The sequence below is a fragment of the Talpa europaea genome (genome assembly GCF_964194135.1).
Source record: "Talpa europaea genome assembly, chromosome: 12".
Classification (NCBI taxonomy): domain Eukaryota; kingdom Metazoa; phylum Chordata; class Mammalia; order Eulipotyphla; family Talpidae; genus Talpa; species Talpa europaea.
Window position 1 is genome coordinate 6,414,732 of NC_140079.1, and position 12,621 is coordinate 6,427,352.

At 56.6% G+C, this 12,621-nt stretch overlaps 1 protein-coding gene across 1 annotated transcript; it reads left to right on the forward strand.

The window, feature by feature from the left end:
* Positions 1 to 940: 940 nt before the first annotated feature.
* NFILZ (NFIL3 like basic leucine zipper) lies at positions 941 to 1,874 on the forward strand (the record flags this gene model as incomplete). Its single annotated transcript, XM_084251072.1, has 1 exon — positions 941 to 1,874. Exon 1 carries the CDS (start codon positions 1,005 to 1,007, stop codon positions 1,872 to 1,874), a length of 870 nt encoding a protein of 289 aa, XP_084107198.1. The 5' UTR covers positions 941 to 1,004.
* Between the last annotated feature and the right edge of the window lie 10,747 nt (positions 1,875 to 12,621).

The window sequence follows — 12,621 nt, forward strand, 5'->3', positions numbered from 1 at the left end:
TCTGCTGTGAACACGGAGACGGGTTACTGTGCCGATGTCTTGCTGACCCCCCACTGTCTGTTCCCGTGGGTCTCTGCCCAGAAGTGGACTCACCGGCTCCGGGGCTTGTGAATGTTCCCTCCGACCCTGCGGGCTGCCCTCTCCCTTGGGGTGGTGTCTGGCGATGCCCCCGATTTAAATACTTTCATGCAGGCCCATCGTCTGTTTTTGCTTCTGTTTTCTGTAGGTGACTCTTCCAGCACGTGAAGGGGGAGTGGGTGGGCGCGGGAGTGGGCAGGAGATGGACCTGCAGCTGGACCCTTGGAGGGGCGGGCACGGATGCTTGCGTGGCCGGCGGGCAGCGAGGCCGGAGCACGCTGCACGCAGCGCCAGGAGCTGGCTGGGGGGGTGGGCCGAGGGTGGGCAGGCAGGCAGGTGGGTGAGTAGGTGGGCGAGCGGAGGCGCTGATGAAAGTCTGGCTGGCCGGGTAGGGACAAAACTCCTGTCACTGGTCATGGAGACCTGGGGGACCAGGGGGACCTGGGGAACCATGGTGCGCTTGAGCCGCCGCTTCCTTTCTGGCCCCGGCTGGGCTGGGGTAGCTCCATGGACGCACCTTCTCTCCTCCTAGGCGCACCTTCCTACGGCGCTCTCTGGGCTCCAAGAATCTTACCCCGGAGCTCAGACCGAACTGAGCCCGCGGCCTGCCTGCTGACCTTCTCAGCGGTAAGAACGCCCTGGGAAGGAGCCTGGGTCCTCCTGGGGAGGGTCCAGCCGGCAGGCCAAGAACGTCTGAGCCCCTCCCGGCCAGTGGCCTCTCTCTGGGCGCCTCTTCTCCACCGGCCATCAAACCCCTCTCCGGCTCACCATCCTCTGCCTCCGCCTGGTCTCCAGCTCCGGCCTCCCCACCGGGCACCCCTCCCCTGCTGGCGGCGGTGGGGGCCCAGGATGAGTCAGAGGCCCTGTCAGCCCCCAGCCAGCCTCCAGCTCAAGCTGTCTTTCCTCTCCCCAGGCGCCCCGCAGCCATGGACGTGGACCTCTTGGGCCTGCCAGACGTACCTCTGGGTCGTGGCAAGACCCTGCGGGGCCTGCGGGGCCGGGGCCCGACGGTGCGTCGGCAGCGGGAGTTCATGCCCGAGGAGAAGAAGGACACGGTTTACTGGGAGAAGCGCAGGAAGAACAACGAGGCGGCCAAGAGGTCCCGGGAGAAGCGGCGGCTGAACGACGCGGCGCTGGAGGGCAGGCTGGCGGCGCTGCTGGAGGAGAACGCGCTGCTCAGGGCCGAGCTGCGCTCGCTCAAGCTCCGCTTCGGCCTCCTGCCGCCCGTGGGGGGGCCCCGGACGCTGCCCCTGCAGGCCCTGCTGTGGGAGGCCCCCTGGGCCGGAGACCCCCGCGCGAGGCCTGACCCGCTCTCGGCTCTGCCCGACCCCGCCAGCTGCCTTTTGAGACCATGTTCCCTGGACGCCGGGGTTCCCGGGTGCCGGGGCTGCCTGGTGGCGCACCGGTGGGCTGGCCTGGCCACCTCTCCCAGGTCACCCCAGCACCCTGTACCGCTCACCCCCAAGAGAATGGACGTGGCCTTGCAGGCTGCCCTCCCGGGCACCTTCTTCAGCTGTCACCTCCTGGATGGGCACGGCGGCCCTGGACCCGAGCTCAGGCCCTGTTGGGGCTTGTGGTCCCCCATGGCCGTGGGGTGTCGGGCCTCAGGCCCCTCGGATGTGCTGCTGACGCCCACTACTGAGCCCATGGTGTTGCCGTCCAGGGCGGCCTGCTCCACCCCAGGGACTGACCCGGAGGACCTGGTCCAGCCCTCTCTGCCCCACAAACTGCGCATTAAGTCTCGAGCCTCGGCCAGGGCACCTCGGGGCTGGGAGGGCGACCGGGGCCCCCTCTGAGCCTCCCCTGGCAGGGGTGTGCTGGGGCCTGACCGCGGGTTTGTCTGGGGGCAGGTGGCTGAGCCTTGACGTGTCTTTCAGAACTAGGCAAGGCAGGTGGGCCTAGGGGAGGGCCCGGCTGGGAGCAGGTGTCCACTTCTCCGCGTCCGGGCCGGCGCCTGGGAGAGGGGACAGGGCTGCCTCTGGCTCGTGCCGTGGTTCCGTCCCCCCTGGAGTCGGTGCTTGGGGTCGTCACTTTCCTTCCTTCCTTCCACCCACCCAGCCTCGTTTAATTGCTCGTTCCTGCGCTCATTTAGTCATCACTTATTCACTCATTTATTTATGATGCTCTTGTCCCTTCATCTGCCCTCTTGAGCTTTGGATCCTCCCTTAGTGACTCGTGCGCCCTCACCTTCCTGGCTTTGGGGTTCCTATTCTGGGGGTGGGCAGCATGACATATAAGGGTCATGCTGAAGGAGGAGGTAACCTCTCCAGATGTCTGAATCCTCATTTTGGGGGGTCCCTCTGGGGGTTTCCTTACCACCGCTTTGGGGATTAGATGTTCCCTGTCCAGATGGTTTTCTCTGTCTTGGGTCAGAGCCTTGAGTCCCCAGAACATGTCAGCGATATGGGGGTGGTGCCACGTTCCCTCCCCGGCTGCTCGCCATCTCTGAGGCCCCATCAGCCCCAGACATACTCACAAGTGGATGGAAAAAAGGATGACTCTGCAGAGAGGGCCCCCCAGGGACCCTGGGGTCCCAGATCCCACCAAAGCCCCCTCCCTCTTCACTTGCCCACCCAGGCCCCTCTTTTTATTTTTTAATTTCAGAGCTTTATTTAGACTTGGGATAAAAGACCCCCATTCCAATCACGGGTGGCCCCTTGGGGCAGTGCAGTCTTGGGGCACCAGATACCCAGGCTGGCTGGTCCCCTCGCCACACCTGGAGGCTGGGCTCGTTCTCCAACCACCTGGCTTTACCGTGGTCACAAGTGTGTCCTGGCCCAGCGCCTCCTGGCAACACAGGAGCCTTGTACGTCGCTGCCTGGCTCGCTTGCTCTGGTCCTGGGCCATGCTCAGCCAGCAGGAGGAGCAGGGAACAAAGCCCCAGCCAGACCTCTCCTCTGCTGGTTGCAGCAGCCATGGGGGCTTGGCTGGCCTCACCCCTCTGAGGACCTGTGCCACTACCCACCACAGTGCCATGCCTGCCCCCTCACTTTGGACTTGGTCACATACCAAGTCCTGGGGAAGCAGGAAGGAGGTCTGCATGGAGGAGGTGACTCTAGCCTATCCTGCTCCAGTCAGTGGCCACAGGCTTGAGGGGGTACCCTGGGGATGAGGAGGAGCCAACCCCAACACAAAGATGCCACCAGCTGCAGCTGACCCTGCACAGGGGCCCTTTAATGCAGCCCTGGCGCCGACTGGAGGAATTTTAAAAACTGTGAAGGGAGAGGGAAGGAGGAAGTGGGGGTGGCTGCATACATCCCGCTGCTGGGAGGTGGGGGTGGCTTGGTGCTTCCTCTCCGTGATGCCACGATGGTGTGTCCACAGCGTCAGAGGTGTCCCAGCTCACTTGTGCCCCGTGGGCGTGGCTGGGGTGCTAGCCACCCGAGGGTCACTCAGCCCTCTTAACCTTCCAGTGCTGGTTGGAAAAACTCACGTCTGCCTAAAGCAGAATGTCCACATCAGGAGGGACCCTGAGCCTCTGCTGCTGAGTGGCCCTGCGGTCTGAAGTTGGATGCCTCTGGGGTGGAAAACTCACTTCAAAACCCCATCACCGCTTCTTTCTAGAGCGAGACGCCACTTTTTATAAACTTCCATCACTGATCCTCTGCTTTCCACAGGACACCAGTCAGACCACCCGCCAGCCTCCCTCCCTCTGCTCGGAGGTGGCTGATGTGGTGGAAGGAACCTCTTGTTCCTCTTCTCTGAGTAGAGATCGCCACACCTACCTCAGATGGTTTGAAAAGATTAAATCTCCTTGATACTGTGCAGAGCTCTTCATCTTTAACAGGTGCTCACCAAATGTTAATTCCTTTATAGAAAAGTCTCACGTTCCCAGTCCCAGAGTAGTGCTGTCCTCTCATTCTTCAAGACCCTTTCCTGTTGCCCTGGCCTGGCTCTTATTGTTTGTTGTTAATGCTATTAATATATGAAGGCTCCTGGAACTGTGAATCATTTCTTCCTTCATCAAATACATGTTTTTCCCCAACAAATACTTTTGAGCTCCCACTGTGTGTCAAGCAGGAGCCGGGGAAACGTGCCCCAGACTGAGGGGTCTGCAAGAGGGAACTTGCACAGATGTTTAGGACATTCACCCAAGAGATGTCGGTTAATCTCCTGTGCCGGACTCTGAGAGCCCATGGGCTGCTGGAGCCTTCCAGGTGGCTGCTTGGGAGCTGCCGCTGTAAGAACTCGAGCACCACTTCCCAGCCTGGGGTATCCACGGGCCCCCTGGCTTATGTCCGTCACACTCGTGATTAACATGGGCACTGAATTTAGCACATTGTGCAACTACACATTTGTTTCTTTTTCCACCCATCCTTCAAGGCCAGTGCCTCCTTTTGGGCTATGAATGCATGAAATTCCTTTCCTGTTTTAGGGGTGTCTGGTCTACGTATAATGTACAATAAACACTGAATTTCTACCTGCTTGATTGGGGATTGCTGGGCAGAGATGAAAATTGAAGATGCTGATGAGGCCAATTTCTCTGTATTGTCTTCAAGGATTCACAAGCGCACCCTGGCAGAACCCTGTGCTCTCTGGACCCTTAATATTTGTTTTTGCTTTTTTTGAATCCTTAATATTTGAATTGTGGTCCACAGACCAGCTGCACCAGCATCGCCTGGGAGCTTGATAGAAATGCAGGCCCTCAGGCCCCTTGCAGAACTGCTTGAAGCAGAACCTCAACTTTAATGAGATCTCTCAGAGGTCCATATGCACATTAATGTTTGAGGAGTCCTGATCCAGGCCCCTGTATGGGACCAGAGAGTACATGTTTATGGCTTTATGGGAGAGATGGCTCTGTTGTGGTGATGTAAAAGTAGCCACAGACAACATGTGAACAAGTCCCCATAGTTGTGTTTCAATAAACCTTTATTTCCTGAAACAGGTGTGGCCAGATTCGCCTTGGGAGTCTGTTGGTGCTGTGTTTCCAGGTGTGGAATGGCAGATCCTTGGGGAGCCGGTCTTCAAACTTGATATTGCCAAAGTGTTCTGCAGAACAATATTTCCAGTTTATACCCATGTACTTGTAAAGGAAGTTTATGTTCTTCCAGCGCTTTGGTTTGGTTCTTTTTTTTTTTGGCCAATCTGATGGGTGCAAAATGTTTTTTTTTTTTTTTTTTTGCAAAATGGTTTTAATATACAGTCTTTCATCGAGCCTTTTTTCCAAAATCTTGGATTTCCTCTTCTATGAATTTCCTGTTCTGTCTGTGTATTTACCTTTTTCTCATTGATTTCTTAGAGCTCTTTATTCTGCATAGTCTTGATCATGTATGAACACCACAGACTTCTCATCTGACTTGTCTTTTCATGTTATTCCTGATGGGTTTTGTTGTATAAAAGCTGGAAAATCAGGGGCCTCCCCTGGAGGCGCAGCGGTTGAGCGCTGGGCTGTGAAGCTGTCCGCAGGCTCTGCAGCCGGTTTGATCCCTCCCTAGCTGCCGGCAAGGGTCCCACATGGTGTGCAGAGCTCTCCTGCCATGCCCGCTGCTCCCCTCAGCAGTGCACTTCGTCAGCCTGCCTGTTCTGCTCTCCCCTCTGGCTCTGGTGAATTCTCTCACCCTCCCGCGCTTCTGACTGTACCCAGTGCTTGTATAAATAAATAAATAGATCTTAAAAAAAAATACTTGAAAAAAAGGTGCAGATCAACACGTAAATATTATTTTTAAAAAAGTTAGAAAATCAGATGTAGCTAAGTTTATCAATCTTTTATGATTTGTACATTTTTGTCTGGTTTAGGAAACTTTCCATGTCTCAAGGTCACAAAGACAGTCTCCTAAATATTCCTCTAGATGTCTTCAGGTTTTGTTTTTCATATTTAGTTATTTTAGCTCATCTCTTCTTTCCCTCTGTTGTATGAAATGCTATTACTCAAATTTCCTTGATCAAAAAAATGCTTGTTTAATTTGAAGCTCCTGAATGAGACTTTCCAGGAGCGAGGCCTTGGAATATGTAGAATCACTAGCAGCCAGGTGATTCTTATAATCAGGCCAGTGTGGGGAAAGCTGGCTTAGCAGTTAGCAGGTGGGTTTGAGAACTGGGCAGGACCAGCATCTACTCCTGGTTGGCTGATTTCCTTCATATCATTGAGTCTCCCCTGCTTGTCTGTAAGTAGGGGTTCCAAACGTACTCACCCCACAGAAATGTCTTGTGAAAATTAAGTGAGAAGTATATAAATGACTTGGCACAGCACCTGTTCCTGGGAACTGGATTGCTTTATCCTCATGGAGAATGTAACCAATCCTATTTTCCTTTTTTGCTTTGGCCACCAAGGAATTCAGGGCTAAACTTAATGTCAATAATAATAATAATAGTAATAATAATAATAATAATAATAATAATAATTCATTTTAAAGTTAATTTATTCACTTAACTAATATTTATTGATGATCTCTTATGTCCCAGGCACTGGCGAAAGAGCAGTGAACAAAACAGATGTGGCTCCTGCCTTGGTTGTGCTGGTGGCCAATTGGGGGAAATAAATTTTTAAAAATGAACAAGAAAAGAGCCTCCCTGGTGGCGCAGGTGGTTGAGCGCAGTGCTGTGAAGCTGTCCGCAGCCTCTGCAGCGTGGATTTGATCCTGGCTGGCAGGGGAGATGCCCACATGGCGCTGCAGACCTCTCCTGTCTCGCCCGCTGCTCCCCTCAGCAGTGTATTTCAGTCAATTTGCCTGTTCTGTTCCCCGCTCTGTCTCTGGTGAATCCTCTCACCCCCCCAACACGTCTGGCCTGTACCCGGGTTCTTGTAAGCATGAATAAATAAGTCTTTTTAAAAAAATGAACCAGAAAAATATATGGCAGGGCCTGTGTCATGGAGACGAAAGAAGCAGGGGGCTTGAGAGAGGTAGGGTGGCTGGTTTGTAATAACTGAAATAGGGAGGTCCGGGAGGGCTTAGTTGAGAAGGTGACGTGTGAACAGAGACGTGAAGCAGGAACCAGGCCGGCATCAGGGGAAGACGCTCCCTAGGCAGAGGAAATAGTCCATGCGAGGGCCCGGGGCAGGCCTGGGCCTGAACACTTGGAGAAGCATGGAGGAGGCCTGTGTTTCAGAAGCAGAGTAAGTGAGGGGGAGAGTGAGAGGTGGCGAGGACAGGGAGGTGATAGGACAGGTCATGCAGGGGCTGTGGGGCGAGGTGAGGACTCTGGCTTCCTCTCTGAGTGATATGGGGGTGCTGGGGAGTTCTGAGCATATTTCTGCTGTAACTGTCTTCCCCCTCCCCACTCCATCCTGTGGTGTATGAGGCTGAGTGAAAATAAATAAACCCACCACACAAGTGCAGGAGTGTTGGTTCATGTCTGAGAGAGGGGGTGACTGACCACAGTGTTGCTGTGACTCATCTCCCCACGGGCAGCCATACACCCCCTGCCCTTGGAGCCAAAATGCTCCGAGAAGGTTTCTGACCCTTTCTGAGATGTGAGGGGTGGGACAGCTAAAGCTGCACTATGAGGCGGAGTCATGGAAGGGAAATACACAGGTTTCTCATTTCTTCTTTATAAGGTTGTCTTCCACTCAACAACTATTTTGAACAAGTGTGACAGCTGACACGTGTGGGTGGGGGGTGTCAGAAATGCAACGGACTGGTTGAGTTTGGGGGGAGGCCAGCAAGGAAGTGACCAGAAAGAGTGGAGTTTGCGTGGAGGGCTCAGGGAACTGGAAGGGTTACAGGTAAGTTGGAGGTGATGTGGCTCCAGCCAGTGACAGCGGGGAAGATGGTGCTGCAGGGCCAGGTGTTGAGAAGGAGATAGAAGGTGACGCTACCCCAGACATGACCCCTGAGGGTCTGTCACCAAATGAGGGGCTTGTTTCCTGGCCAACTGGTCTGGGCCAGTGCTTGTGCCCTGGATTTTGTTTTGTCTGCAAAGGCTTCCTTTCTATTAACTTCATCAGCAGATGGGGAAACTGAGGCTGGGAGTGCTAATCACATCATTTTGCTGGCAAAAGCACTGTTTCTTCCCTCATCACTGTACTGGCCCCACCAACCAACTTTCTCAGCCTTGAAGTCTTTTTCTGCCGCAGGTTTGCGCATTTGCTGTTCCCTCTACATAATGCTTTTCCCTGAGTCTTTATTTTATTTATTTATTTATTTATTTATTTATTTATTTGTTTATTTATTTATTTATTTATTTATTGTGGGACCCTCGCCGGCGGCCGGGGAACAAACCGGCGCTGTGGAGGCTGCCGGCAGCCTCGCAGCCCAACACTCAATTGCTGCGCCACCAGGGGAGGCCCCCCCTGAGTCTTTAAATGATTCCTTTTCCATCTTCAGGTCTTGACTGAAGTGCAACTTTTCCCTCCCAGACACCCATTCTAAAGTACTCCAGCTACATACAATGACCCTGCAGGTACTAGGTGCTCGGTATATATCTGTTGAACAAATAAATTGATTTGACAGGAACAACCGATCATCCTAGTAGCAACTACTTCAACTGCAGCTAAATTCTGTGTCGCTAGGTTTGAAGGACAAAGGTGTCACGGGGAGGGGGAACTGTCCATTGTCTTTGCTGCAGAAACCCCACTGTCTGCAGGACCCGTCATACCGTCATACCGCAGCATGTGATAAACACTGCAGAAGTGCATCGATGGTCTGCAAGGAAGCAGAGCCCACATTATGGGCCAGAGGGAGACAAGGAAGAGGGTCATTCATTCATTCAGAAATTTCCAGAGAGACTAAAACCAATTCCTTGCTCTCTGGAGCTTGTGCTTTTGAGAAGGAGCTGGGAACCTTCGAATGAACAAGACAGGATTATGAGATGCTGCTGAGCGCTGTGAACAGGAGCCAGGGACATTTTGAGATGGTGCAGATCAGGGAAGGCCCCTCTGAAGAGGTGACATTTGAACTGAGAACTGGAAAACATGAGTGACTAAAAGAAGCCAGTTATGAAAGGCCACATGTTGAGTGATTCCATTTATACTAGATACTCAGATTGATAAATCCACAGAGCCAGCAAGCAAGTTTTGGGGGCCCGGGGCTCTGGGGGAGAGACGGGGCGGTGACTGCTCACGGGGTCAAGGTTTCCTCTTGGGAGTGATGAAAAGGTTTTGGAACTGGATCAGGGTGGGGGTTGTCCAACATTGTGAATGTTCTAAATGCCACTGAAATGACATTTAGTTCATGTTAATTTAATGTTACATGAATTTCACCTCAATTTAAAATGAGCCCCAGGAGCACGGAGGACAGTGGGTGTCCGGGTGCAGAGCAATCAGGGAACTGGGTATAGAAGCAAAGGGCGGCCGAGGGACATGACCCTCTGTGGGGTCCCAGTCTGGACACAGGACACTTGGGGGCTCAGAGGAGGGGGTCCCACCAGTCCTGGCTTGTAGTGTGTGTGTGACTGGGCCCCAAGGCCTGTCTGCTTCAAGGGGATGACACACAGGCTCACACTCACACATCTGCAGGTGTGCACACACGATGGGCACATGCACACCCATGAGTGTGTTCAGGGCACGTACTTGTGAGGACATGAGACACACATAGGCACATGTGTGCTCCAGCCTGCATGTGCAGGGGCCTCCTCCAGTCTCCCCATATGTGCCCCCATGCACTGTGGTGGGGGCTGAAGCTTCCAAGAATTGGGGGGTGGAAGAGAAGGCAGATCTCCCTCCCTCCAACTAAGGCCAGGGTAGGGGAGACCAGGTCTGAGCAGGCCCCCACCCCCTCCCTGCCGCTGCACAGGCCTGGGGGCAGCCCCGGCCTCCCCTCCCCCAACTTACTGTAAATTCTGAGAAATCCTGTCCGTGGTTTGGCCTGGCCCCTCCCTCCTTGCAGCAGGGCTGTCCTGGCCACTGTCTTCCTGTTGAGGGGCGAGGGTGGGGGCGGGACGGAGGGAGGCTGGGGACCGCTCTGGGGAGGACCCTGCGTGCTGCTGAGGCGCACGTGCTCCAGGCCTCGGTTTTCCCTTCTGTAGAATGGGGGGGCAGCAGCTCCTACCCCCGAGGGAGACACGAGGGAAGTAACACCTGTGGGTTAGAGCAGCGTCTGGCAGGTAGCGAGGGCCTCGCTGGCTGCTGTGATCATCCACTTCCTGCCCCGCGCCCGCGCCAGCCTCTTCACCTTCGCTGGCGCCCAGATCACCCGGCCCTGGTCCCTCCTCAGACCAGGAATTCAACCCGAGCATCACTCCATGTCATCGCCTCGGATCCCAGATCCTCGGGAAACGCGGGCGAGCTGCAGAGCTGGCAGCAGGGGGGGCCGGGCTGATCCCAGCTCTGCTGCAGACGTGCAGGGGGGCCTGCATGCCTCACTGCGGCCTCCGCGCCTCGGTTTCCCCAGCGGGGCACTGCTGTTCTGAGGTGCTGAGCCCCCCGATGGGGCCCTCACCCACACCCTCCACCCCAGCTCTTCTCCTCCTCCCAGTGCAAGCCCCGTCCTTGCTGCTCTGGTTGCAAACTGCAAACTCCGGGACCCCCGCGGGAGGAGCCTGGGGCCTCCAGACACGCCTCTGCTCTCCCGCCGCCCCACCGGCCTCCAGGACGCCGATCCAGCCTTCCCAGCCCTGCGGCTGCCTCGCCTGCTCCCACTTTCCCTGAACCCCTGGCTTCCTGACTACCCTCTTCCTGGCTCTCGGCCCTCCTGGGGCTCCTCGAGGACAAGCCCACATCTTCTGTGCAGCTGCAAGGGGGGGAGGGGCGATGCCATCGAGACCTCCTGGGGACAAGGTCTCGGCCTCCCAAGAGCGGGGGGCAGCCAGGGGCTCTTGTGTGGAGAAGCGTGAACAGGGCCAGGAGAACCAGGGCCGGGGGGGCAGCTCAACGGGCGGGAGATCAGCCTGTTCTCCGGAGGGTCCCGGACAGAGGAGGAAAGCTTAACCCGAGCGCGGTCAACAAGCATTTCGTGCCGGCCGCCCATGGCGACAGCCCAGCTGCTCACTGTGGGGTGGGAGGAAAATGGGCGTTGGTGTCTGTCACGGCTGAGCTGGAGCCTCGGGCCCGCTGCGGCCCGGCCGGCCTGTCACCTCCTGCTCCGGATCCCCGATCTACCCGCTATGGCTCAGGAGCCCGAGACGCGCCTGTGGCCTCTGCACGGAGGATCGTGAGGGACGGGCCCACGCCACTCTGGGGGCGGAGAAGCCCCAAGGCACGCAGGGCGAGCTGGCACCTGGACACCCGGGAACGGCCGATGGCTCTGTTCAAGTCCGAAGGCCGGGACACAGCCCCCGTGTCCGGCAAGGGCCGCCGGGCAGGTCGAGTCCGTCCGACTTGGGAGAGCTCCGTTGTTTGGTGCAGTTCAGGCCCTCGCCCGAGCCTGTGCGGCAGGCGGCCTGCGTCTCCCCCGCCGGCCCTGATGGCGGTGTCGCCAGACCCTCCCGACGCACAGCGACAGCCAGACACCTGGGCGCGGGCCTGTGCTCTCCCGCCCCCTGTCCCCGAACCCCGTGTAGTTTCTTCCAGACACTTCACAGCCTGCAGTTTTTCCCTCTTGTGTTTATTGTCGCTTCCGCTGCGCAGTGGGCTGTGGGGGCGCTGGCAAGTGCGTCCTGCTAAGTGTCAGTTTGGATGGAGGTTGGGTGCCCTGTGGGCCTGCCCTCGGGGCTATTACTGAGGGCTCCCCCAGATCTGAAGCAGGGACAGGCATTAAGGAGGGAAAGACAGTGGGAAGAAGGTGGCCAGTTGAGGGAGCAGCTCCTGGAAGGTTCCGAGGTGGAAGGGAAGGGAAGGTGCTGAGTATGAGGGAGGGGAGAGGCGTGGGAGGAGGCCTCAGGCGCAGGGAGCTGTGGGGCTGTGGGGCCAGTGGGGCCAGCCGTCAGGGGGCCCCAGGAAGAGCATTTAGCCCCCAGGCCATGGGAGCCACGGAAGGAGATGAGCAAGGTCAGATGTTCTTTGCGCAGAAGAGATTCTGAGGTGGTGGCAGAGTCGGGGTGGGTGCCCCGGGTGGGGAGGGTGTGGCTGGGGAAGGGGTGGAAGGAGGCCCAGGAGGTGAGACCAATCCCTTGTGGGCCCAGCCAGGTGGACTGGGCTCAGCCTGCCGTGACCCCGGCATCCCTCTCTGCTTTCCCACATCTGGCAGCCACATCTGTCTATGCAGTGCCGGAGGCTGCAGGTGCCGCGAGGGTGAGGTTTCCATGCGGAAGGCCTGCTGAAACTGCAGCTCCCTGTGCTGAGAAGTCAACTCTCCCCCCAGCTTGGGTCCTGATTCCCCTCTGCTGGGCTGAGGGCCCCCTGCTCCGGGAATGGCCTGGGTGGGGGACAGAGGCTGCAGGTGCCCGCTGTGCGTGGGGGTGGCGGTCGCGGTGATTTCCTGGTTTCCGTGGGAAGCAGGCCCTGTGGCTTCGCTCTTAACAGGTCCCTCGGTCATGGTCACAGGGGAGCCTGCTCTTCCGGTCTCTCCTTCCTGGACCAACCTCACGCAAACAGGCTCAGGTCCTCGCTGCCGCTATCCCCAGGCCAGGCATTAGGGGAGACTAGCGAGGCCAAATTTAAGGGGAGGATCCCAGAGTCTCAGTAAATCAAAGCAAGTATTTCCTTCTCTTTCCTTTTTTCGATTGAGGTACATGTGACCTAGGCCGTTGGGTACACTCAAGGCGCACAATGTGTTGATTTGCTGCCTT